Source organism: Chenopodium album, chromosome 27, assembly GCF_948465745.1.
Source record: "Chenopodium album chromosome 27, dcCheAlbu1.1, whole genome shotgun sequence".
Taxonomy (NCBI): domain Eukaryota; kingdom Viridiplantae; phylum Streptophyta; class Magnoliopsida; order Caryophyllales; family Amaranthaceae; genus Chenopodium; species Chenopodium album.
Genome location: NC_137860.1, coordinates 29,063,449 through 29,090,702, shown reverse-complemented (window position 1 = coordinate 29,090,702; position 27,254 = coordinate 29,063,449). Strand labels below are relative to the sequence as shown.

Here is a 27,254-nt window from a genome sequence, read left to right as displayed (position 1 = left end):
TTGCATAATATGAAACAGAGGTAGTATAATGGAGCATAATGTTCAATTTTAGTGAAACATATTGATTTTCTAGTGACATTCAAGGTATAATATTATACACTCCAACTTCAATACCCTAAACATTCTTGTATATCATATATTGACAAAGGAATTTAGAAGCCACTCACAAACTTTGTGAATAAATTGTTCAAACAACTCTAGCATTGCCACCAATCTAAAAAACCCTGCAGTAGACAATAGTAGGATTTTCTTGCTTCTTAGCATGATTACATGATGCATTTGTCATTAACAATGCAGGACGACTTTACCTACTTGTTGAAGTTAGCTGCTGGTTCTATTTTCGGTGCAGCATTGATCAAATACGGCAGTGCTATTATTCCCGACATCACCAAACCCAACATAACCCTGGCTTTGCTGATGATTTCTTCTCCTGTAGTCATATCTATTCTGCTTTTATCTAACAGTAGTCGTAAAGAATGATCCCTTGTGTGATAGCAGGATGTTGACACTATTGAATATCATGGTTATATGTTGAAGCAATGCAGACATTGGAGCCAAGAGGCAAACAAAGATTTGAATATTATTATGAAGTTACAGCAAAATTATGTGAATCTATTGGCGTTTATAACAAACAATGATTTGAATCCAAGGTTTTGTAAACAAGACCAAACAACGATTTGAATCCAAGGTTTTGTAAACAATGTCTTTCAAATAACATCTTTTGTATAGGAAGTTTTTTTTTATAAGCAATAACGATTGAAGTAATATTATTCATTGATACCAGATTGAATGAATTTCACAAGAGGGCAATAAAAACTTTAAGCATCGAGAACGTAGTCATTTTTTTCAAAAATTACAAAAGGTACTCTTCAAATATTAGTCTCTGCAACAATTTTTTGCATTCCTTTAGCAAGAAAGGAGCGTTAATACTCTTCAATTTACCAATCATTGTAATTCCCTGAATCATGTCATCTGTTCAAAAAAGAGTCTATATTACTCTACATTTGCGCATTGCATTACATTAGGTAGAAAAAAAGGCACTATCAGCTTGAACCATTTACAAACTGCGCAAAAGAATCAAAAAATTGTCCTAACTGCAGCCAATCTCTCTGGTCAAGCAACCAATTCTGTTTAATCTCACCTGCTTCCTTCAAGACATTTTAAAATGCATGCTCACAATAGAAGATATCAGTATCACAAGCTGAGATCACAACTACAAATTATCCCTCAGCCATTTTAGAGCACCGTTTGCCACCGATCTGCCACAACCATTCATTTAGTTAGATGTGTAAATGATGCATATAGCCATAAACAACATATGTAACCTCAAAAGACAATTAGGAATAGCTGATTGATAACATACAATATATGCTTCTATCAGAACAAAGTAGTATCCCAACTTAATGTATATTATGAGCATATTTTTTAGAAAAGTTGTGAGGAGAACATATTAAGCAGGAGTGTTTATGAAAAAGTATCCTACATACAGGAGAAAAATAACATAGAGGCATTACACTGTGATTAGATTGGGAATTCGAAGGAAGGGAAACAGGGGATCCATTTTCTCTTGTTAAGTGAATGAGAAGAAGAATCAATTCCCTTTCCTTTTTAATAAACCAACTCCTTCCAATATTGAAATTTACTCAGGCCACTTTAGTTTGGATCATATCTAGATGATAGGTCATTCAAGTCGGGTATCTAGTCAAAACTGGTCTATTATAAATTAGTTTATGATGTAATATAGATATATATTATTCAAATTATTTTCAGAGGGAGTCCATTCCATTTCAAGTAAAAGTTAGGTCTTCCAGTTTCAGGTAATATTCAGCCATTCAGGTATTGCCCGGACAGTTCGGAAATGGGTTGCTTTTCCACCAATATGTTGAGATTACAGTTATCATTTACGTTCTTGTGTAGCTGTTTAATCTTATTGATCCTAGTTCAACTAGAAAACATTCCAGATAGCAATTAAATATCTTCTACACAGAGGTACAACATATTAGTTTTTTTACAACAATATCCAAATAAGTGAATAGTAGCTCTTCCTCGATATTCAAAATCCAATCCATTAGCAAGAAAAAACCTTCTTTTCATCTTTCATCAATAATAAAGGAAACAGAAATTACCTATGAAGTGCAACCAAATATGCAAAATGCATTATTTAAGTGAAACATGTAAATTTATGAATCTTGTTGACACAAACCCACACGACAAACATCTCAATGAAAAGAAATTGAAAGCTCACTGATAAAAGATAAAGTTTGAAGGCAGAAGTTAACTTACCCAGCAAAATCTTTTATTTTCTTCCATGGGTCATTCTGATCCCCTGATTCCTTGCTTTCCTCAGTATCAGTACTTGCCTGAGTCTCCGACACTTCAACTTAACAGAAGGAGCACATAATTATTTTCTCATGGTAGAAAAAATGGGAAGCAAATTTAGCCTTTTTCCTTTAAATATGCAAAGTTATTATCACTTGTATGTGAAAAACCAAGATATGAGTATAACATTTTCAGTAGAGTTGAGTGAGTCTCTAATGTTCGAAACTTTAGCTTCAAATTACAGTGTGGTAAACAAATGCATCATTAACCTGTTTTCTACTACTACTTTGTCAATTGCCTTTCAAATCAAGGGTCTAACAAAGATCTTTTATAAGATGAAAGGGTAAAGGCCATCTCAGCCCCGGCAGAGACTTGACATTCTGCATCTCTTTTATAGGAGAAAAATCACTCACCGGCTTGTCGAGGCTGAGGACGAGGACGTGTACGGTTACTTTTCGTAGTACTAAGGACAGCAAGTTCTTCAAGTAATTCACGTTCTCGAACACTGAAAAAATGTAATACATATAAGTGCCCTTTCGACTTCAAAGACAGATTTTAAATATATTTGGATCACATGACCAAGTGCTCAAGGAGATAGAGGATTCAAACAATAGTGAGTGATATATCCAAACATCAGAAATTATAAAATAATACTCTGCAAGGACTGCAACTAGGCCAACAACAGAAGCTAAAAACCACAAATAAAGAGGTATGTTGAGTATAAAACATGAAACCATATCAAAGAGCAAAGAAAACAATATTCAATGATTTTTTTTCCCTCTTTACAGAGAAAATAATTGCTTTTGGTTTCCTTTTTATTTAATCAGCTAAAGGTCCATATAGTTCACATAACATGTCAAACACCGAAACACCAAATTCCAACGACTGAATTAGAAATATTGCTGCTAGAAGAGGACCAGGAATCTTTCTCAAAAGTGAAAGTATATGGAAGGAAATCATGGTTTGAGCTAAATTAAATTCCCAAAACCATAGCTAACAAAGTGTAATTTGCAGCACCATGTATTACCATGCTAAAACATTCAACATCAACCAGACATTAATTAAAATAGTGAAGTATCAAGTATGACAATCACAAACTTCAATCTGCAACGTAAACTGATGCAAGAAGTTCTCAAGGTAAGGAAAAATTATACTACGTAAAAAGGTAATTAGCTTCTGACCTCTGTCCAAAAAAAAAAAATGCAAAATTTGCTCACCTGATGCGCTTTGGTATAGTAATTTTTACAGTAAACAAGTGATCGCCGCGTATGGAGGGTTTGTTGAGCTTCGGTACACCCTTCTTTGCAAGAACAAGGATGTCTCCTGGTTGAGCACCTGGTGGAACCTCCAAATCAATGGTTCCTTCAACAGTCTTAACCTGCAAAAGAAAAGGTAAAGTCACTATAAATGTAGAACTGAAAAATGTTAGTACCTCCATTACAGATCAATTAATGCAGGAAAGCCGTATGTCTTATATCTTAGAGACTGGATTCCTATTATTCTAATACATCAAATAATAAAGAAAACTGCTCAGAACGAATACACAGTCTGCCAACCTCACCCAGCAGTCCAGCACTATAAGTAATTAAGTATATACATAAATCGTAACATTTCAGACACAAATAATTCACTAAAATTTAGACACTGACTTGGTGGGCAACAGTGGTTAACGATGATTTTAAGAAAAGAAAATGAGTCAACTGTCAAGTAAGGGCTATAGGGGATCGGAGTACATTTTACACCTTCAAAACAATAGATAGCCTTTGTGCAAAGTGGTGCTTCAGACAGTAAGCTTACTCTCCAAGGTGCCACTAACACTGATTTCTGGCATAGCCGCATAGGTACATAATAAATCCCATCTTTAACACAAAAACCAAGAACCAAGAATAGTGATAACATAATTAAGTGTAATACTACAGCTGCACATAATGCTTATATATTGTCTTGAAGACTCTAAAAGCCAGCCCATGGTTTTACTTGCATCACATATATAAATCCCATTCCTAACACACATACCTAGAGCCATGAATAGTGATAAATTGGCAGAGTAAAATTACAAATGCACATTATGTTTGAATCTTATCTTGAAGATTCTAAAGCCAGCCTTTGATTTTTACAGGTATCAATAAATGGCTATGTTTTATCCCAGAGGGAAGCGAAAAGCGAAATGCTTCCAAGATCACAGCACCACCAACCAAATAAAAGAAAATTTTAAGAAAGAGTATCAAAAATGATGGCAAACTTGCAAGGAATGGACAGGGTCTGTAGGACAGGTTATATTCCATTGTGAGGTTAACACCAGCTTATTTCTAGGCAATTGGAAGAGATTAGAGAGCTCAGGTCAATAGTAAACAGTACCATCATCCAGCAATTTCAATAAATTTGCCCCAGTTATGTAGTATCAAAGGAAAAAAAAATCATGTTATAGTTTGAATTTGAGCTTTATCTGAGCGCCATCACTCACACATTAACCAAGATTACAGGGTAATGGGTCAAAATAAAATAGTTAGCAGTCTTAGCACACACCCCTGGATTTACCAAGCAAATCCTTGTTGACAGCTTAAACACACAAAACTACTTATGAATCAAGTAATCTGATCTGTTCAGCATAGTTCCATCTCAATTACTGCAAGAAAATTGAAACATAACTTTACCTTAACAACAGTGCCCAGTATGGCATCTATGTAGCTAATAGAAATTGCTGAACGGAGATTTATACCATCTCTTTGAATATCTGGTATCTCTTCAATATCAAGGTAAACAAAAAGATCTCCTGGGGGACCCCTGACACTCAAGAAAATCTGTTTCAATAAAATTATATATATATAGAAAGCAGCCTGATTAGAAGTTACTATACATACCCTTTTGGCGCAGCATCACCCTCCCCAGCGACCCGGAGAACACTTCCCTGGCTGACCCCAGGAGGAACTTTGATTTTGATATCCTTTTTAACACGAATTCGCCCCTCCCCAGCACATTTGCGACAATATTCTGCGATAACTTCACCATTGCCACCACAATTTGGACATACAGAAACCTAATAAGACCAAAAGACAAGGCATATACCCATCTCAATACATTGCAAAACCAAGAATTGAGAAGCATAAGTCAGATACAAATTGATAATTGCCAGCTCAAATACTGGAAATGCTACGTCAACAAGATAACATTTCAATATGAAGATTATCAAGTAAAGTTATACACAAATAGCATACTACATTGGAAGATTAATTTCCAGTGACTATACAAATCAGTGAGGAGAATACTACAGTTAATTCGGTAGATAGACTCATAGACGCATATCATTTAACTAGAAGTTATCCAAATAATTACAATTACCTACAAATAAGATATACAGCTTAATTTTCTAGCATACAACGTAAAATTGCTGCTAGCTTGCTAAGTAATGTTACAATTGCTGCATTAACAAATTTTAAATTTTAACTTTTTCTTAATCGTCTTATCTACTACTCTGTATTTGCTAAGTTATGACTTTAGTAATCAGCATTCACTGTCCTCAATTCCTCATATCAGAAGATAATATATTATCTGAAACATAGAGAGTTCATAAAGTTCTTTGTATCAATTCAGGCATATAATGACAGAGAAGTTTAGGTGGGGTGGGGGGGTGGGGGGGGGGGGGGGGGAGGAGGAGGGGAGGACAGCCGAAGCCCAGTATATCAGTAACAAAAGTAGGTAGCAGTAACTCATAAAAACCTTATGAGTCATTATTAAAATGACGAAGATGTTCCTGTTTATTAGAATATGAGTCCTCTAAAATAATAATAACAGCCCTAAAGAAAGCCACCTGCTTCGGTACCTTCCTCTCGTTTCTCCCAATTCTACCTACTCACTCTCTCTATCTTGAGAGGCCAAATTTTTCATTGAAGGTGAAGTTATTTTTTCACATTTGATCCTGGTTTCATGACCAGAGAAGAATGTCCAATTGTGGAGGGGTCATATCCCTCTACATTATACCCAATTTACAAGGCCGCATGACTCGTATCTTAGATAAGATCTACACACAATACGTGCTATTTTTAGTATCATAGCGGAGCCTTATTCCCTCTATGGCTCTACCAAGAGGCAAAAAAGGGAAGAAAAATTCAGCAATACATTAACAAACAACTACTAATCTGTATTAGATTTGGTGACGAAGAACTCCTTTTCTTAAGTTATTTTTTAATTGGAAGGACATCTTGAGAGGGGGTGTCAACCACTCACCACTATACAAAAGGAGAGCTGAAGACAAATATGCACACCTTCAAGCTTAATAAACATTCACGGTATTCTATACAAAGTGTTACAAAAATAAACTTGGAACCCGTAAACAAAAAGCAAAGCTATTAAAAGTTGGTCTATTTCTTCCCATCCATGTGAAACTCCAAATTGCAATGGGGAGCAAGTTACACAATTCAACAATCCATTTGTCCCAGAAACATAACTTTTGAGCCACCAACACATCTTTGACATTTCCAAGATGAACCCATCAAACCCCATACATAGATACTTTAATTTGTAACAGATGAGCACCCCAGTAGGCCAGTACAAAGGGTGTACTGGTTGTACTCTTGATGAACTGACTTGAATATATTATGCACAAAAGATTAAGCTGTACTGACTGTACTCTGATCTCAGTGAGCTGACTCAAATATATTATGCAACTAACAAATTAATACTTTGGATTCTTCTTAATTAGAGCAAGATCCACTTGACAAAGAAAATATAAGCACTTTAAGCATTTCTTTCAGTACATAATATAATTAGAACAGAAAAGACAACATTTTTAGCCAAAAACTAAAGTTCAAATTAGAGTTGCCTAACTTGTCTCTGTTTGTAGATTTGGTACAATTTTAATATAGAACCTTAATCAAGTACGACAGAATAACTTCTAACCTGTGAGAACAAACCAAAAGGCGTCTGCTCAGTTCGCATCACCTGACCCCTTCCTCCACAAGTTGAGCATATCCTCATCTTAGATCCAGCTTTTGCCCCGCTCCCAGCACAAGCCTCACATGTTTCCAAATGCGAAAGCTCAAACTCTTTCTCCACCCCAAAAATAGCCTCAGAAAATCCTAAAGTCATGTCGTAGCTGAAACACTTTAAAATCATGAGTCAACTTCATCATCAATTTAGAAAAGTAGTGATGAAAGAAAGTCCTATGCACTATATTAAAACTTAAGCAAAAAAGTAAAAGATTGGACCATCGAGGAATAAAGTAAAGTAAGAGCAAGGGACCAGAAAATTAATAAACGGGAAATTAGTAATGAGTTTTATAGTAGCTCTGAAAAATGGGACTAGACTCACCGTATGTCGTCACCTTTTGTAACAGTAGCCTGTCGACGTGTTCCAAAGGCAGAATCCATCCCTGGGAAACCACCCATACTTGCTCCAAAGAAAGTCTCAAAAAGATCAAATGGATTGCTCTTTTTGGGAGAGGAGGGATAGAGGTAGACACACATCAGATATTGTTGTATAGCAGAAAGGGAAATACAAAGATCAAATTCAGAAATTTCAATACCGTGTAGGCACCAGCTCCTCCTCCAACTGCACTTTTCAGTCCATCTTCACCATACTGATCATACAAAGCCCTCTTTTTGTCATCTGATAGCACCTGACAGTAATGTACATTAACGTTCAAAAGGTGATATGAAAGGTCTTGAAATTCCACAGATCATAAAAAGAGATTCCGCCCAAGTAACTCCAGCATTAGGAATTTAGATCCCACAAAAGGGCTTCATCACAGAAGCTAAACGTGATCTTTTTGAACAACTCCATTACTTATAATGTAAGACAATGGAGCACCAGAAGTCACAGGATAGCTAGATCTTGTTAAACAAAGTAAACACAAAATAAAGGTTTAGGAACCTTAGGATGACAGCGGTCAAATTTTAAATGATCTTGCCTGTTTACTCCTATCTGGAGCACTGCAATATCCGCAAGCAAGAATTTCCATCAAACCATAAAAAGGGTTAACAATAATTGAACTCAAGGTATTAATTTCTTTTAGTCTAATAGTGGCTAATTATGTTATATTGTTGATCAGTTTGATCATGCTTTCAGTCAAGAAAAAATTAAAGCCCTAAAGGCGAGGGGAAGGCAGTTCTACATGTTTTACACACAAGATTCTTGATTATGATTTAGATATCATGCATAAGAATAGAGGGTTAATGAATGCAGCTGCTGCTACAGCTAAGTGTCACTGAAAGTCGACCATTGTACCTGTGATGGACCTTAGACTATAGAGATGCCTAAGGCAAACAAGCAATGCCATAATGGATTCATCACTGTACAACCTTAACAAACTGAAAGAGTCTTCTTTGACACAAACACAAATTAATATGACAATTGCCATTCGCAATGACTTCATTTCACAATAAAAGTAACATTTGTTTTGGCAGGATAATACAAGCAACTAGATAAAATATTTCTTAAATTCAAAGCAATGTCAAATGAGAACCCCCTCCCTTTAAATTACCAAGATAATACCAAACTGATTTTTGTATCAATGGCAAATAGTGTTTCCATGATATTAGCAAAAGAAATAACATGCAGTACCAGCAAGTATATGCAAAGATATCATAAAGCGGGATATAGAAGTAATTGAAGAACATAATTGGAGTCAAGATACCATTTGCTCACTCTTTCCATGCAAAATAATGATCCAACATTGTTTCTTTATAACATGCATTAAATTGACTTAATCAAAGTCAAACTAAACCAAACATATTCCAGCCTTGAGTTCTAAGCTAACCCAAATTCATGTTCTTAACCATAAGTCAAACTCATTCTCTTTTGCAGGCAACCTTGATTGATCATAAATAGAATTAGGTGACAACCGACAAGAGGACGAGCACTATGACAATATAGCATGCTGACAACTGACAATCCACAAGAAAATGAGCAATACAATTGTAACATATCATACAACTTCAGTTTATGTTTAAGACCGATAACATACAATAACAACTAGCCTTACTTTTGACATACCTCATAAGCTGCACTAATCTCCTTGAACTTATCTGTTGCTCCAGGTTCCTTGTTAACATCCGGATGAAACTTAAATAGAAAGATAAAATCCCCAAATCAGGAGCTAATATATGATAGGAATAAGAGACTACATATCTAGAGAGAGAAAACAGCTCTTTCAATGGAATAAGAACTATAGAGAGAATGAAAACTTCATAAGTCCATAGTTCTAACGAATAAACATAAAAAGACACGAAACTTCTAAGTCATGCATAGTCAATACGGAGAATATTTTAGCCTTAATATGTTGCATTAACGTAAAGTCAAATGCTTCATCATTAGCTTCCAAGGCTACTACTGCCAACTACGTCATTGTCCAAAGCCAGTAGAGTGCATTTACGTTAACTTTTAAAGTTCATCTTCATCACTCAAATGAATGATCAGTCAAGTATTTATTTATTACAGGAAATTGAGACGGTGCAAGTTACACAAGTACACTTCAAGGTCATTAATCCTTTGCTTGAAGACTATATTGCCTCGCACTATTCCAATTTCACAGATGAACAAGGAATCCAAGTACACAAAAATGTGTACAATATCTAGTTCACTCCACATTTCCGAGAATTATATGCATCGCTTGTACACAAAAATGTGTACAATATCTAGTTCACTCCACATTTCCGAGAATTCAAGTTATATGCATCGCTAAAAAGATCTCCTATCCACTCGAAAGTCGAAACCAATCAACGAAACGAAGCAATCACACCACTTCTTAACACCAAACCCTCCACATACTACAATTCTACTTGGCAACAATCATAACCTTTTTCTTCTAACTACTTTATCTCAATAAAACTTTCACTTCATAATAATAATCCTAACAAACAAAACCTAAATTCAAATAATACAATAACTCAACAAAAACACAACTAACTCAAAATCATCAAAAAATCAACAAAAAAATCAAAGCAAAATCTACCTGCCGAGCTAGCTTTCTATAAGCAGCTTTAATCTCTTTAACAGAAGCAGACCTAGAAACACCTAAAGTTGCATAATAATCCGACGAAGCAGCGCGTACTACAAACCTCCGCTTCCTCTTACTAAATTGCGAATTACTCCGGTAAGCCGGCGACGACGAAAGAGCGATAAAATTGCAATTCAACCGGAAACTGAGGCTTCCGCCGCCACCTCCGCCGCCGATTCCGCCATTGATGAAGGAGGAGGAGCTTATCGACGGCGAATGTGAGCGGTCGGTGGAAGCAGTGATAGTGAGAGAAGGTGAGAGAAGATAGAAAGGTGTGGTCGCCATTTTTTTTTCCCTTTTTTTTTTGGTTTTTGTGTTTTATTTGTTTGAAATTTGGTATTGTTGAATTATGGATTGAAGGAGAAGAAAATGTGTTGAATTGAAGTGTTCATGTGTGTGATTGATTATTGAAGGGTGAAAGAAAAATGGAGGAGGAGTTTGAGGAGGAAGTACCCAGAAAAACAAAAAGATTGTGGTGTGAGTGTGTGACCGTGTGAGAATGTGTGGGAAAAATTGAGCCTCTAATTTTACACAAACTGATTTCGTTGCCTTTTCGTTTATTGTTTACTCTACTTTTTTGGAAAAAATATTATACGGGATTGATTTATGAGTTTGTTATGTTGATTAAATACATGTGCGTGGAATAAATGCTAATTATTGATTTGGTATATTATGCTCCGTATTTTCCTCGAGTGGAATATGTATATACTCCCTCTGTTCCCTTTTATTTGCTCTAAAAGGATGATGAGAGAAATAAGGGTATGTTCAGTTCACCTTATTTTCATTTATTTCAGGTATATAATAAGTTCAGTTCAGTTCAGATAAGGTTTGATAAGTTCTGATAAGGGATACCCAAGTACAAATTACAACTAAAATAAATTTTAATAAGGTCTAATAAGTTCAAATCAGTGAGAATCAGGTGAATAGAACACACTCTAAATGGTGACTCTGGTGAGGAGATTGTGTGTATGAAAACAAAGTTGTGATCCTCACAACAAACTAAAAATGACAAACTAAAAAATAAAATGGGATAAATATTGGTTGTTGATTATATGGCGCGATTGTGTATGAATTGGATTGTGTTATGTTGGATACTTGGATTAAAACCTACTAAATTGATAGCATTATGAAATCTATTTAGCTTCTACTAGTATTTAACAAGATAGAGGTCCTCAAAATAAAAGAATATAAGGGAGTTTCTCAAAAACAAAAACTCGAGTCCTATATGCCCTAAGATTGGCTCCATTAAACATAATCCTAGAAAGGTATGTCCTAAACTCTAATTAAAACATGTAGCTAATAAAACACGATCTGAGAAATTAAATTACTCCATATTTGCTTAAGCACCAAGATTTACAATCAATATGCTGTGCTATTTACTCGTGTTAAAGCAATCACAGAAACTTTTGGAAAAGGAAATGACAGAAAGATGGACTTGGTACGTTGGTATCAAAGTCTAAAGGCAAAATCTACAAGGATCAAATTGTTTAGCTTATCCTATCAACTTGCTATTTATATCAACAAAATCATTCTATTGCATTTTTGTTGTTCTCCTTTTGCCTCATTTTTGCTTCCTTGAATCTTAATTAACTTCAGCAACAAGGTTTAGTTCATAGGAACTTCTGTTCAAAACTTTCATAAAGAATTAAATTGCTCGCTCCTTGCAGCCACAAAAAGATTGCACACAACACGTTCTATCAATTTCTTTTTTTTTCTTTCATTAAATCATCAGTTGTAAGATGCCAAATAGATTTATAATCGCATCTGATCAACTCGGCCATAAATATAGAAGAATGAAATAAAGAGAAACATATTTAGGCCCTCCAAATTTTAGCTTAGGGCTTCTAAAATTCTAAAGAAGGCCTTACATAGGTAATTGGCAGAACACTTAACCTATTGACCTATTCATACTACAGTTAATACATCTTTAACTTAAAAACCTTCTCGATGAAATTGTCCAGGAATAGAACTGCTTTGTTGAGCTTGCTTGAGATGCATACTCAGCGTATAATTAGTAATCTGCAAGCACATGAAAAAACACAGTTAGTAAGCAAAGTCTTAGTAGCATGGCCTTTAAACACTGATAAAATCTGAAAAGAAGAATAGGGGTGATATACAGACCTCGAGTCTCCTCAACTGTTCCTGATATTGTGGAAGTAGCTGCTTCAGTTGCTGCACTTCTTGGTTCTTATCATCATACTCCTTTTGACGCTCATGCTGAATTTGAATACCACGTTTAAGGATACCATTATCATTCATAAGCGCCTGAATTTGCTGCTTCAGCATCATATTTTCCTACATAAAGGATCACCCAATATATGTAAGACTAAGACAATTCATTTTGAAGAAAAGCAAAACAGAATTCCTTGATTTATCTAAAACTATGCTGAAGGAGTATTATGTTATACCTTCTGATAATTCTCTGTAGCCTCAGCAGTTGCAATGTCCCTTATTGATTTCTCTAAAACTTCCAACACCTTAACAATACGGGATCGTAAGTCATCTACAGTAGTTGCACCCACTGTCTCTCTAAGAAATAATTCCACCCATTGAGCACCATCTCTTGGGAGGTTGTTCTGGGCAGAAGAATCAGCAGTAGGAACAGCTTGTTGCTGAGCAGAAAAACCACCTGCAAAACACAAGACATGTTAAAGATTTTCTCTATTTCGATAGATAACAAACTTCAGCAGCATACAAAAAGAAAGGATAAAAACACACTTTGTTCCACATGTGCTTCCTCATGATCCACAGATCCAGGATTTTCCTTAGAGGATCCTAAACATAACTCATGCAGTCTTTTGATTGCAGCATCTATGTCGTCACCACATTCATCCAGAGCTCTTTCTAGAGTCTGATCACCAAAGAAAGGCAAAAATTAAACATTTTGAGTGGATGAAGGTTAAGCAACAAAATGCACACTGTAAACAACAGTACAGCATTACGGACAACATACAATACAAGCGCAACGTTGGACATCCCTATGTGACACCGGGTCCCAAACCTAATCAGCCACTTTCTCATGCTAAATAAGATGTAATTTAAACTTTCCCATATTACTCTTAAATGACACCCTAATAAAAATTCCAAAGAAACATAAAACCCATAGCATCAGGCAATTTCTATTGCCAAGGCTAATTTTTGTTCGTTTGCTCATTCGAGGGATCAATAAATAAGCATCTGGGCAAAATATAGCATTGGTTGTACCATGGATACAATGGTGATTTAAAGACAGTTTAAAATGGGGAGTGATTTAGCTAAATTCCTTTTCGATGACCCCAAATCAAATGTGGCCTATTATTTAGTGACTCGGGGAGACATTATATGTATTACCCAAAAACCGGTGAAATTTCATATATTGACTCCTAAATCTCATGAGACAAAGAAGACCAAACTGTAACAATAAAATTTAGACAATATGATACATCTTCTGTCCAAAAGAATGTCTTAATAAATTAATTCCAATACAAATTTAAGTTCTCATAGGAACTACAAGGGATTTGAATCATACTTTGGTTGAATACACATTGATTTTATAATTCAGCACCACTATTGTCTGTGAAACAGTAAATTGTAAATTGACCCAATACTATAAATCAACATAGACATAAAGTAAGCATCAATGGCTAACAAGATTAAGCGATTGTGGTCATACCGATGTCAACTAGCTTAATTAGTTAAAGTTTCGGCCTCTCAAGACCTCGAATCAAATCCCGTCTATAAAAACAACACTCATTCCCCACTCCTTCCAAACAAATCCCGTCTATAAAAAAAAAATAAAAAAAAATAAAAAAAAATAAAAAAAAACACTAATTCCGAGACACCAAAGCAAACAAAATTCCTACAATTGCAATAAAATTATTCCAAAACACTACAATCTCAATCAATTGAAAGCAAGAAATTAAAAAAACATCTGTATTACCTGATGGTCCATACGAGGGAAGGCTTCCCTGAGCTTATCAAGCAGAGAGCTCCTCAGCGGCGGAGACGGAGGCGAAAATGGCGAGAATCGAACAGGGGAAGAAGACGAACAACGAAGCTTCTTAGATACAGGTGTGGTGGAAGTTTGTTCTTCAAAAAAAGATCTCTTTCCACACACAATTGCAGACATCTTAAGATGCTTCTCGATTCTTTCCGATCTCAGAGAAATCCTCTGAGTCTCAAAACGACCCCAGAAGTTTAATCGAATCCCCAATTTCCCCAAATCCAACGTCGATTGAAATTTGAAGGATCGGATTTCAAATTAGGAAAAGGGATAAAGGTTGTGTAAGTTAGGGTTTTGAATTGGGGATTTTTCTGAAATTGGGGGTTTTGAGAGAGAAAGACAGGGAGGAATTTCTGGTTTCTTGTTGCTGGTTTGAGGGCTTTATATAATGTTGGTCAAGGTGTTGGCTTGGTGGATCGGCCAATCCAAACGAGTAATTGTGCCGTAATTATTTTTTCCCTTTTTAATTATTTCCTTTTTTATTTATTTCCTTTCTGCTTTATACGGAGTATGAAGTACGAGTACTCCGTATCTCTAATCTACAATACGGAGTACCCTCTTTTCAGGTGTATCATTTTGACTGTATACGTCATTACATTATTCACTTATTTTATATTAATGATTAATGATGACTAAATAACAATGAAAATTTTCTCAAAAAAAAAAAATAATAACAATGAAAATAAATACTATACGAAAATGTGTCATGATAAATATTAAAATGTGTAGTAATATTAAAATAAATAATTATCACAACATATAGTAGTATTATTTTAACATTATTTAGTTTTTGTTCTTTTTAGTTTTTGCTCTCTTTACTTGAAATAAAAACTTAAATTATTTATGCTTAACTAGAATTGATACAACTTTTTTTTTCGTCTTTTTTTTTTTTAACATAAAACATAGCATAGATTACTTGGGCAAGGCCTTAAACATTTTTTTCGTCTCTATAGAAGTCAAGATTAATGGATAGAAATACCAAAAATATTCTTCCATATGTAAGTTTCTATATCATTAGTTCGTTACCATGCCACGTCGCCACGAGATATAAGCTCATTAACTTTATCGTTAAAGAAATTTGCACATCTAATTTAACAAACAAGATTTAAAGAGTGAGAAACCATTTTGGGACATTTTAAAATGAAGATAATTTGTTGATATTATAAATAAATAGAATAGCTGAGAGAGGGGGGAGATTTTTATAAACTTGCATTGTATTTAATCTATTGAAAATGTACAACATTCTACATAGCAACACATATATAATGTAAAACTAAGCTAAAACTACATAATATGATCCCGCAATCATTATGTCACGCCTAACATAAATCCACTATTCTTACAACTCAACTAACACAAATTATTTATATGTAGGATTCCTATACATTAGGATTTAAGTAACCGTTGAAAATTTGAAGGAAAATATTCCAACATAGTTTGCTTCCTAAATATCCTCTTCTCAAGGTTCCATTGGCTTTTTATTTATTTATTTTATTGGGCTTCACTTATCCGATCTTTTTATGATTTTATCCCTTTAATTCCGATCTTTTGGAGTATAGCTGTATAGCATGGTGTGATGGTTTCAAAGAAAAGATAAATAGTTTCTTTAACTTTTCAATTTATCAAGTAAGATCCAAAATAGTCGAGTGATAAGCCAACAAAGGTAGAAACATACTTGTATATACAAATGGAGAGATGAAACAAATGCTATATTGCACCTAAATTTCTTCATTGTAGTTGCAAAGACATAGTTGAAGGGTACACACCAAACCACTTACACTTGCAAATCAACACCCTAGGGTTATTATCAAAGCAATTAATTTATACTTTGTAAAATACCATGCTTAATGTTAGACATCCAAGCTGATCAAATTTTGCATAATTGTGGTGCATTTCAAAACGTACTTAGTAATTTTGCAATTCCTTGCAACCTCTTTTAACCATTTCATATTATTTATTTATAGTTTGCAATATCGGCCAAAATTTTGATTCAATACCGACGAAACATGGGCGTAAGTTGTGCATAACTTATAGCCACAATCCTTGTACAATTCTACATAATAACATCTATACATAGTAACAAATCATACTTATTCACCAATTATTATGATACCATGTAATCAATACCATATTGTGACGACATAAAGTACATGAATTCTATGCTCATAATCCTTGAGTTCACATCACACATATTTCAATTTCAAATACTCGTAGATGCTCATTTAGTGCACATTCTTGCCTCGAGACCAAGATATGAGTTTTAACGAATCACGAGCTAGAGCTCTCAACTCATGTCCACAATTTGTTAAAGTTAGGGCTAATTATTTCAGGTTACATCATAAATGCTCCATGTTAGATCACCGTGCCTATATAATTGTATAAAGAAAATACGGAGTAATTTTTAATCACTTTAGTCATCGTCGCAGGTTGAATCGTTTTATCTTTTAATACGGAGTAACACTATAACCATCCTCGGCCCAACCCAATAACCCACCCCCCTTAGCCCAAATCAACGCCAATTCTCGAACACACAAAGGTCGGTTTCTTGCTCATTCTACCGCCTTTCACTCTCCCTACTTGTATTCTTCACTCCCCTCACTCTCCTCCTGTTACTTTATTTCTCTCCCCGAGAGAAAAAAAAAAAGAAAAAAAATCTCCCCTCTAATTCCTCCATTTTTCTCAGTAAACCCTAACTCAAATTATCCCCAATTTCTCTCTTTGATTTCACCCCCAATTTCTCAATCTTCGTACTTTTCTCTCTCTTAGGGTTTTAAAATTTGCATCTGCTGAGGGTTTAGGGTTTTTGCGTTTGCGATGTGGAACGGGAACAATCCCATGGCGCCACCGCCGGCGCCGGGAACTTCGATTCCACCGCCGCCGGCGATGCAACCATCGTATACAGTGCTGCAGCCGCCGCAGCAGCAGCCTCAGCAGCAGGAATCAGCGGAGGAAGCTGAGGCGAGGTTAGAGGAGAAGGCGAGGAAGTGGATGCAGCTTAATTCGAAGAGGTATGGCGATAAGCGGAAGTTCGGGTTTGTTGAGACACAGAAGGAGGATATGCCCCCTGAGCATGTTCGGAAGATTATTCGGTGAGTTGCTAATTGGTTTCGATTGTTTTGAATTTACAGTGAATTTGAATGCTTAGATTTATGTTCTAGTTTGTGTTTGTATTTGAATGAATGTATGGTGATTATGATTATGTGGTAGTTGCTGTGTTTGGGAGTGCTGAGATCTTGCGGATTGGAGGTGTTGTGTTGCAATCGAGTCGAGTTTAGCTGAGTAGTGGAATGCTCGATTAATTGATATCGAAACGAGTACAGTTTTAGCTGAGCTATGAATTTCATGAGCTCAGATTTATGTATTTTCAAAACTTGATTTTTTTTTAGGTTGTACTAATATTGGTTGAGTATGCTCTAATTGGAAGCTTTTATTAATAATTTTTAGAAATTAAAATTGGCACAGTGAGGAGTAACATTGTTTTAAAATTTTACTAATATATGAATACGCGCGTCATGTTATTTTAAATGCTAAGTACGAGTAATGTAATTCAGTGGAGCACAGAAGCATTGGGTATCACCATATCAGAGCTCTGCTTGTTTGCTTAAAGAGCTTAATCTTAATTTTGCTCATAAACAAACCTTATTTTTTCCCGAGTCTATAGCTTTTACGGTAAAAATTGGCTCATTTGCTGTCTCAATGAGGTGGGAGAGGGGGATTGTATTAGGTGTTGGTTAAGAATCTTATAATGGTCATCAGTCATTTTGGTTGTTGTTGAATTTTATTCCGTTTCTCTAGGGTTCTTGTTTTTTAAGTACTTGCTAAAATGGAGGTTTTGCTCCCTTGTTTCAGAGATCATGGTGATATGTCTTCTAAGAAATTCCGCCATGATAAACGTGTGTACCTTGGGGCTTTGAAGTTCGTTCCCCATGCTGTCTACAAGCTTCTCGAGAACATGCCAATGCCTTGGGAACAGGTAATTTTTATGACATTTACAGCCAATTTGTAGCTTATTAATCTTTTTAATAAAGAGAATTTATGGCCATTAGTTGGTTGAATGAATGTTAAGAAATATATGTAGTACTTTTTACACTAGCTATAAAATGTGTAAATTTTATGATGAGGGCCCAACGATATATAGTTAATGTGATGGGAGCTTCTCTTGAAGCAAAAACACGTTTGATCTTAACCTTCTTGTTTATATGCATATTAATGGGATATCTGTTTGACATTGACCCTTTATTTATTTGTTTTAGGTCCGCGATGTCAAAGTTCTGTACCATATAACTGGAGCCATCACATTTGTAAATGAAATACCATGGGTGGTTGAACCAATTTATTTGGCTCAGTGGGGTACAATGTGGATTATGATGAGAAGAGAAAAGAGAGATCGCCGGCATTTTAAACGAATGAGGTTTCCCCCTTTTGATGATGAGGAGCCTCCATTGGATTATGCTGATAATGTATTAGATGTAGATCCACTGGAACCAATCCAACTAGAATTAGATGAAGAAGAAGATTCTGCTGTTTATACATGGTTCTATGACCATAAACCTCTTGTGAAGACAAAGCTTATCAATGGGCCAAGTTATAGAAGATGGCATCTTTCACTGCCAATTATGGCAACTCTCTATAGGTTTGCTGGACAATTGCTGTCTGACATGGTTGACAGGAATTACTTTTATTTGTTTGACATGGAATCATTTTTCACTGCAAAGGCACTGAACATGTGCATACCTGGTATGTCATAGCTATCAGCTTTCCTTTTTCTTTCTTTTTTTTTTTTTTTTCATTCTTTGATTTCAAAAGTTTGTATCTGTAATTTAGCTATATTAGACCTTTTCTGATCCCATATGCTCCACATATATGGTAATTTGGTAAGATACTGATTCTGTTGTAATATATTTTAGCAATTTTAGGCTTATAACCTTTGATAAGTTTGAATAAAAACCAATGAGAAATGTTTTATATGGGATTAAGGCTTAGATTGACTGATTGAATAAGATTTGTTTTGAGAATATGTAAGGCCCGATGTTTTTTTCGCTTGGGGAGGGCTTGACTAGGTGGTGTTAATTGGCCGTTAAGTTTAGCACTGAGCAATGTCCAACAGCTCAAGTCCATGTTTGCCTTAAAGTTCGTTAAGGTGATTAGGGCAAACCAATTTGACTTCACGCTTGATTGTTTGAACTCTAGCTCGGAGTCATGTAGCAATGTTGGCATGTCCTGTAAACAACTTTATTCTTTTATTGCACCACTGTTCTATTGGACTGATGTTTGTTGTTTTACTGCATGCACTTTTGTCGTAGAAGTGTTAATAGTTAATGTATTTTTTGTAATGAGTTTGCTTTTTCAAAATTGCAGGAGGCCCAAAGTTTGAGCCCTTGTATCGTGACATGGAGAAAGGAGATGAGGACTGGAATGAGTTCAATGACATCAACAAACTCATCATCCGGTCACCTCTTCGAACAGAATATCGGATTGCATTTCCACATCTGTACAATAATAGGCCTAGGAAAGTCAGGCTTTGTGTATACCACACTCCAATGGTGATGTATATAAAATCTGAGGATCCTGATCTTCCAGCATTTTATTATGATCCACTGATTCATCCTATTACCTCGTCTCATAAAGACCGACGTGATAAAAAAGTTTATGAAGAGGATGATGATGATTTTGAGCTGCCTGAAGGTGTTGAACCATTGCTTGGTGACACCCAATTGTACACTGACACAACAGCAGCTGGAATCTCATTGCTTTGTGCTCCACGACCGTTCAATATGAGGTCTGGTCGTACTCGACGTGCTGAAGATATACCACTGGTTTCAGAGTGGTACAAGGAGCATTGGTAAGAGAGCCTTTAACTCTGTTTTTTGCTCCAATATCTTTTGCTTACTAATGTATGTCCTTTGTATTAAATGCTCAGTCCTGACAAATTTTGTCTTTTGCAGCCCTCCTTCATATCCTGTGAAGGTTCGAGTCAGCTATCAGAAGTTGTTGAAATGTTTTGTGCTGAATGAGTTGCATCACAGGCCACCTAAAGCTCAGAAGAAGAAACATCTTTTCAGATCTCTTGCAGCTACTAAGTTTTTCCAGAGTACTGAACTGGATTGGGTTGAAGTTGGCCTCCAGGTCTGCAGGCAAGGGTACAACATGCTAAACTTGCTTATTCACAGGAAAAATCTGAACTATCTGCATCTGGATTATAATTTCAATCTGAAGCCAGTTAAGACACTTACTACCAAGGAGCGTAAGAAGTCGCGATTTGGTAATGCGTTTCATTTGTGTCGTGAAATTCTCCGTTTGACGAAACTTGTGGTTGATGCCAATGTTCAGTTCCGTTTGGGTAATGTGGATGCTTTTCAACTTGCTGATGGCCTGCAATACATATTTTCACATGTTGGACAATTGACTGGAATGTACCGTTATAAATATAGGCTCATGAGGCAGATCAGAATGTGCAAGGATCTGAAGCATTTAATCTATTACCGTTTCAACACTGGGCCGGTTGGGAAGGGACCTGGATGTGGCTTCTGGGCACCAATGTGGAGGGTCTGGCTCTTCTTCCTTCGTGGTATAGTGCCGTTGCTGGAGAGGTGGTTGGGTAATCTACTTGCTAGACAATTTGAAGGTCGGCATTCTAAAGGAGTGGCGAAGACAGTTACCAAGCAACGTGTTGAAAGTCACTTTGACTTAGAGCTTCGAGCTGCTGTTATGCATGATGTTCTTGATGCTATGCCAGAGGGTATTAAGCAAAACAAGGCGAGAACCATCTTGCAGCATCTCAGTGAAGCTTGGCGTTGTTGGAAAGCAAATATCCCTTGGAAGGTTCCAGGATTGCCGGTTCCCATTGAAAATATGATCCTGCGTTATGTGAAAGCAAAAGCGGATTGGTGGACTAATGTTGCCCATTATAACCGTGAACGTATCAGAAGAGGAGCCACAGTTGATAAAACAGTTTGTCGTAAGAATCTTGGGAGGTTGACTCGTTTGTGGTTAAAAGCAGAGCAGGAACGCCAGCACAATTATCTGAAGGATGGGCCTTATGTTACACCTGAAGAAGCTGTGGCTATCTACACTACTACTGTGCATTGGCTAGAGTCCAGGAAGTTCTCCCCAATTCCGTTCCCACCCTTGTCATATAAGCATGACACCAAGCTTCTTATCCTTGCCTTGGAGAGGTTGAAGGAATCATACAGTGTTGCTGTTAGATTAAATCAACAGCAAAGAGAAGAATTAGGTCTGATTGAGCAGGCATATGATAACCCTCATGAAGCATTATCTAGAATTAAACGTCACTTGCTCACACAGCGGGCTTTTAAAGAAGTTGGCATTGAATTTATGGATCTATATAGCTATCTCATTCCTGTATATGAGATTGAGCCACTTGAAAAAATTACAGATGCTTATCTTGATCAATATCTGTGGTATGAGGGGGACAAGAGGCACCTGTTCCCAAATTGGGTGAAGCCTGCAGATACTGAGCCACCTCCTCTCTTGGTGTATAAGTGGTGCCAAGGAATTAATAACCTGCAAGGTATATGGGATACAAGTGATGGACAATGTGTGGTGATGTTGCAGACCAAATTTGAGAAGTTCTTTGAGAAGATTGATTTGACTATGCTCAACAGACTTCTGCGGTTGATTTTGGATCACAATATTGCTGATTATGTTACTGCAAAGAATAATGTGGTTTTGTCTTACAAGGATATGAGTCACACCAACTCTTATGGGCTGATACGGGGTCTTCAGTTTGCCTCATTTGTTGTACAGTACTATGGCCTTGTGCTTGATCTTCTTCTTCTGGGTTTGACCAGAGGTAGTGAAATTGCTGGTCCACCCCAAATGCCTAATGAGTTCATGACCTTTTGGGATACAAAGGTTGAAACCAGGCATCCTATTAGGCTGTATTCTCGTTATATTGATAAGGTGCATATATTATTCCGGTTTACTCATGAAGAGGCCCGAGATCTGATCCAGCGGTACCTTACTGAGCATCCTGACCCCAATAATGAGAATATGGTTGGATACAACAACAAAAAGTGTTGGCCCAGAGATGCTCGCATGAGGCTCATGAAACATGATGTTAACTTGGGTAGAAGTGTTTTCTGGGACATGAAAAATCGTCTACCACGGAGTATCACTACCTTAGAATGGGAGAATAGTTTTGTCTCGGTCTACAGCAAGGACAACCCCAATCTGCTATTCAGCATGTGTGGATTTGAGGTGCGGATAATGCCTAAGATAAGAATGACACAAGAAGCATTTAGTAACACCAAAGATGGGGTTTGGAACTTGCAAAATGAACAGACCAAAGAGCGAACTGCTGTTGCTTTCTTAAGGGTTGATGATGAACATATGAAAGTCTTTGAGAATCGGGTGCGGCAGATTCTTATGTCTTCTGGCTCTACGACTTTCACAAAAATAGTCAACAAATGGAACACTGCCCTTATCGGTCTTATGACTTACTTCCGTGAGGCGACTGTACATACTCAAGAGCTCTTAGACTTGCTGGTGAAGTGTGAGAACAAAATCCAAACACGTATTAAGATTGGATTGAACTCCAAAATGCCTAGCAGGTTTCCTCCTGTCATCTTCTACACTCCAAAGGAAATCGGAGGGCTTGGAATGCTGTCAATGGGTCACATCTTGATTCCACAGAGTGACCTACGTTACAGTAGACAAACCGATGTGGGGGTGACCCACTTCAGGAGTGGTATGAGCCATGAAGAGGACCAGCTGATTCCGAATCTCTACCGATACATACAGCCGTGGGAGAGCGAGTTCATTGATTCACAGCGTGTTTGGGCTGAGTATGCATTGAAGCGGCAAGAAGCACAGTCGCAGAATAGGCGTTTAACCCTGGAGGATCTGGAAGATTCTTGGGATCGTGGTATACCTCGAATAAATACCTTGTTTCAAAAGGATCGTCATACTTTAGCATATGATAAAGGTTGGAGAGTTCGTACTGATTTCAAGCAATATCAGGTTTTGAAGCAAAATCCTTTCTGGTGGACGCATCAGAGGCATGATGGAAAACTTTGGAACTTGAACAATTACAGAACTGATGTCATTCAGGCTCTAGGGGGAGTGGAAGGTATTCTGGAGCATACTCTGTTTAAGGGAACATACTTTCCGACATGGGAGGGTCTCTTCTGGGAGAAGGCATCTGGTTTTGAGGAGTCCATGAAATATAAGAAGCTGACTAATGCGCAACGATCTGGTTTGAATCAGATTCCAAATCGTAGATTTACACTCTGGTGGTCTCCTACAATAAATCGTGCTAATGTCTATGTGGGTTTCCAAGTTCAGCTTGATCTGACTGGAATTTTCATGCATGGAAAGATTCCAACTTTGAAGATATCTTTGATTCAGATATTCCGTGCACATTTATGGCAGAAGATCCATGAAAGTGTTGTCATGGATCTTTGTCAAGTTCTGGATCAGGAGCTAGATGCTTTAGAAATTGAGACGGTTCAGAAGGAGACAATCCATCCCAGAAAAAGTTACAAAATGAACAGTAGTTGTGCAGATATACTTCTGTTTGCTGCTCATAGGTGGCCGATGTCGAAACCCAGTTTGGTGGCAGAGACAAAAGATGTGTTTGACCAGAAGGCAAGCAATAAATATTGGGTAGATGTGCAGCTTCGTTGGGGTGATTATGACTCTCATGATATTGAGCGATATACCCGAGCAAAGTTCTTGGACTACACAACTGATAACATGTCCATTTATCCATCACCCATGGGAGTTATGATTGCTCTTGATTTGGCTTACAACTTGCATTCGGCTTTTGGCAACTGGTTCCCTGGTTCTAAACCTCTGATTGCACAAGCTATGAACAAGATCATGAAGGTTTGCACTTGCTATGATTTTTATTTGTGTATTAGCATTTACTGATTGAGTTGTGAACCTTTTTGGAATTGTCTGATGGTATATTTTTTTGTGCAGTCAAATCCCGCACTTTATGTCCTGAGAGAGCGTATAAGGAAGGGTCTTCAGCTGTACTCTTCTGAACCTACTGAGCCTTATCTGTCTTCCCAGAATTACGGGGAGATATTTAGTAATCAGATTATATGGTTTGTTGATGATACCAATGTCTATCGTGTGACGATTCATAAAACATTTGAAGGAAATCTTACCACAAAACCCATCAATGGTGCTATATTCATATTTAATCCCCGGACTGGACAGCTGTTTTTGAAGGTAAGACCCAGCACAGTGATTTTAATTATATCTACATCACTTGGCTTTATTTTGCTTTGCCTTTTCTTGCATCTGAGATTTTGACACTCTGTTGATCTCTTGGCAGGTTATTCACACTAGTGTATGGGCTGGACAGAAGCGTCTAGGTCAGCTGGCCAAGTGGAAAACAGCTGAAGAAGTTGCGGCCCTTGTCCGGTCTTTACCTGTTGAAGAACAACCAAAACAGATCATTGTGACTCGTAAAGGAATGTTGGATCCTTTGGAGGTCCATTTGCTTGATTTTCCTAATATAGTTATCAAAGGAAGCGAGCTGCAACTTCCTTTCCAGGCCTGCTTAAAGATTGAGAAATTTGGTGATCTCATCTTAAAGGCTACAGAGCCACAAATGGTTCTGTTCAACATATATGATGATTGGTTGAAAAGCATTTCTTCATATACTGCTTTCTCTCGGCTTATCCTCATACTCCGGGCACTTCATGTCAACAATGAGAAGGCAAAGATGTTGCTGAAACCTGACAGGACTGTGGTCACTGAACCTCATCATATTTGGCCTTCCCTCACTGATGATCAATGGATGAAGGTACTTGCTAAATGATCCCTTTGATTATTGTTTTTAGTGACTAGGAAAGAGCTTGCAAATTGTCACAGTTTGTTCAATCCTCATATGAGTTGTATGCAATAGCTCAAGTTAACATGAAACTAAGTCCAATTTATTATTTATGTAGGTTGAAGTTGCTTTGAGAGACCTCATACTTTCTGACTATGCCAAGAAGAACAATGTGAACACCTCGGCATTGACGCAGTCTGAAATACGTGATATCATCCTTGGGGCAGAGATTACCCCTCCGTCTCAGCAGAGACAGCAGATTGCTGAGATTGAGAAGCAGGCGAGTATACTGGTTTTGTTCTGTGTAGTTTCCATTAAAATCTGCCTCACCCTTATCATTTCTACTTGATAATTTTTCTTAATTTGTACTTGATAATTTTTCTTAATTTTTTTTTCCTAATGTACCCCTCCCTTGATTCATTCTCCAGGCAAAGGCCTCTAGTCAGTTGACAGCGGTTACAACGAAGACTTCCAATGTGCACGGTGAGGAATTAATTGTCACCACCACAAGTCCTTATGAGCAGGCAGCATTTAGCTCTAAGACTGATTGGCGTGTCAGAGCAATATCTGCAACTAATCTCTATCTGCGTGTGAATCATATTTATGTAAACTCGGAAGATATAAAGGTTAGTGTCCTTTTTCCTTATCCCATCTTTCAGCCAATGGATAGATGTATGCTTCTTTCTTTCAACCTGTGCTTGCACATCTGCACGTGCTTTGCTATTCCTGGATAAGATCTGTGTTGACCAACCTGATATTTTTTACAAAACAGGAAACAGGATATACATATATCATGCCTAAGAACATTCTGAAGAAGTTCATATGCATAGCAGATTTGAGGACCCAGATTGCAGGTTACTTGTATGGTGTAAGCCCACCAGATAATCCTCAGGTCAAAGAGATTCGCTGCATTGCAATGCCACCACAATGGGGAACTCATCAACAGGTCAATCTTCCTTCCCAATTACCTGAGCATGATTTCTTGAATGATTTGGAACCTTTGGGGTGGATGCATACACAGCCAAATGAACTTCCTCAGCTATCACCTCAGGTTACACTCTAATATTCTTAGATTTCATTCCACGTGACATTGTGTTTTCTAAATTCCCAATTCATCTTATAACCTGACCAATCATCAAATGCAGGATGTAACTAGTCATGCTCGTATTTTGGAGAGCAACAAGCAGTGGGATGGGGAGAAGTGTATCATTCTTACTTGCAGTTTTACTCCTGGTTCTTGTTCACTGACTGCCTACAAGCTCACCCCGTCAGGATATGAGTGGGGACGTGCAAATAAAGATAATGGCAGCAATCCCCATGGCTATCTACCTACTCATTACGAGAAGGTTCAGATGCTGCTAAGTGATCGATTCCTCGGCTTCTATATGGTAAGCTCTTGATAAGTTAAAAAATCTTTTTATAAGCAGATTATGTCAATTGAATTCCTGTTGGAGTATTTTTTATGGTGCTTATTCTTTGAATTATTCTTTTTTCAGACTCCTGATACTGGTCCTTGGAACTATAATTTCATGGGGGTTAAGCACACCCCTAGCATGAAATACGGAGTCAAGCTTGGGACTCCTAAAGAGTATTACCATGAAGAGCACCGCCCTACACACTACTTAGAGTTCAGCAACATGGAGGACGCTGATATTGCAGAAGGTGACAGAGAGGACACGTTTACTTGATTCTTCGCATTTACCCTCCAGAGTTAGTACTTAGTATGAGTTAGTTCACCATTTGTTTTGACAACTTTTTCTAGAATTAGCCCTTCAGGCTTGTACCGTTTTGTTGAATACATGTAAAATACAGCAAGTGTAGTACTTCTTGACTGGTTATAGTAGCTGTACATAAATGAATACGGAAAATTTTGAATTTGGTTTATTGCCTTATTTATGTTCGTATGGGAAATGAGGTGATATTTTCTCAAATTAAAGGACTATAATGTCCAAACAACAATCTTTTAGCAACAAGTGAAATTAGGCAATCAGGTACATTACATACAGTCATACAGTATTAAAAAATAGAGTACTAGAGTTCAGCTGGAAAACCAATAAAATCTAAAAATAAACTCAAGGCACCAAAATCTATCAAGTTGCTCGTAAGTAATTAAAACTAGAAAAAATATACTTGTACAAAGTTAACAATATGAA

The 27,254-nt window shown here is 36.9% G+C and overlaps 3 protein-coding genes across 4 annotated transcripts; 1 reads left to right on the top strand and 2 right to left on the bottom strand.

The window, feature by feature from the left end:
• Positions 1-794: 794 nt before the first annotated feature.
• LOC145619189 (uncharacterized) lies at positions 795-10,872 on the bottom strand. Of its 2 annotated transcripts, none has more exons than XM_081673823.1 (11): positions 10,268-10,872; positions 9,310-9,378; positions 7,841-7,933; positions 7,627-7,745; positions 7,216-7,411; positions 5,181-5,356; positions 4,974-5,103; positions 3,537-3,697; positions 2,733-2,824; positions 2,284-2,374; positions 795-1,259 (listed from the first exon to the last, which is right to left on the bottom strand). In XM_081673823.1, exons 1-11 carry the CDS (start codon positions 10,595-10,597, stop codon positions 1,214-1,216), a joined length of 1,503 nt encoding a protein of 500 aa, XP_081529949.1. In that variant the 5' UTR covers positions 10,598-10,872; the 3' UTR covers positions 795-1,213. The 2 variants fall into 2 exon arrangements, with proteins under 2 accessions (XP_081529949.1, XP_081529948.1); XM_081673822.1 differs by having other exon boundaries at positions 2,284-2,380; positions 10,268-10,870.
• A 1,132-nt stretch (positions 10,873-12,004) lies between these two features.
• On the bottom strand, positions 12,005-14,636 carry LOC145620758 (uncharacterized). The gene is made up of 5 exons (XM_081675463.1): positions 14,232-14,636; positions 13,031-13,163; positions 12,721-12,941; positions 12,434-12,607; positions 12,005-12,331 (listed from the first exon to the last, which is right to left on the bottom strand). The coding sequence occupies exons 1-5, from the start codon at positions 14,418-14,420 to the stop codon at positions 12,245-12,247; spliced, it is 804 nt and encodes a 267-aa protein (XP_081531589.1). The 5' UTR covers positions 14,421-14,636; the 3' UTR covers positions 12,005-12,244.
• A 2,270-nt stretch (positions 14,637-16,906) lies between these two features.
• On the top strand, positions 16,907-26,983 carry LOC145621004 (pre-mRNA-processing-splicing factor 8A). Its single transcript, XM_081675744.1, has 12 exons — positions 16,907-17,383; positions 18,144-18,267; positions 18,548-19,031; positions 19,653-20,136; positions 20,240-24,143; positions 24,240-24,494; positions 24,601-25,074; positions 25,220-25,381; positions 25,530-25,727; positions 25,874-26,152; positions 26,247-26,489; positions 26,598-26,983. Exons 1-12 carry the CDS (start codon positions 17,109-17,111, stop codon positions 26,787-26,789), a joined length of 7,074 nt encoding a protein of 2,357 aa, XP_081531870.1. The 5' UTR covers positions 16,907-17,108; the 3' UTR covers positions 26,790-26,983.
• The last annotated feature ends 271 nt before the right edge of the window (positions 26,984-27,254 follow it).

What these genes read in the sequence shown, in the direction of transcription:
- LOC145619189 (XM_081673822.1), bottom strand. Translation starts at nt 10,597, where the DNA reads ATGGCGACCACACCTTTCTATCTTCTCTCACCTTCTCTCACTATCACT. An exon ending in AGATTAGTGCAGCTTATGAG is followed by an intron (nt 7,934 to 9,309) that starts GTATGTCAAAAG and finishes CATTACTGTCAG; the next exon opens with GTGCTATCAGATGACAAAAA. An exon ending in ACAAAAGGTGACGACATACG is followed by an intron (nt 7,412 to 7,626) that starts GTGAGTCTAGTC and finishes AAAGTGTTTCAG; the next exon opens with CTACGACATGACTTTAGGAT.
- LOC145620758 (XM_081675463.1), bottom strand. Translation starts at nt 14,420, where the DNA reads ATGTCTGCAATTGTGTGTGGAAAGAGATCTTTTTTTGAAGAACAAACT. An exon ending in CTACAGAGAATTATCAGAAG is followed by an intron (nt 12,608 to 12,720) that starts GTATAACATAAT and finishes TCCTTTATGTAG; the next exon opens with GAAAATATGATGCTGAAGCA. An exon ending in AACAGTTGAGGAGACTCGAG is followed by an intron (nt 12,332 to 12,433) that starts GTCTGTATATCA and finishes ATGTGCTTGCAG; the next exon opens with ATTACTAATTATACGCTGAG.
- LOC145621004 (XM_081675744.1), top strand. Translation starts at nt 17,109, where the DNA reads ATGTGGAACGGGAACAATCCCATGGCGCCACCGCCGGCGCCGGGAACT. An exon ending in GAGTGGTACAAGGAGCATTG is followed by an intron (nt 20,137 to 20,239) that starts GTAAGAGAGCCT and finishes TGTCTTTTGCAG; the next exon opens with CCCTCCTTCATATCCTGTGA. An exon ending in GATTCCTCGGCTTCTATATG is followed by an intron (nt 26,490 to 26,597) that starts GTAAGCTCTTGA and finishes TTCTTTTTTCAG; the next exon opens with ACTCCTGATACTGGTCCTTG.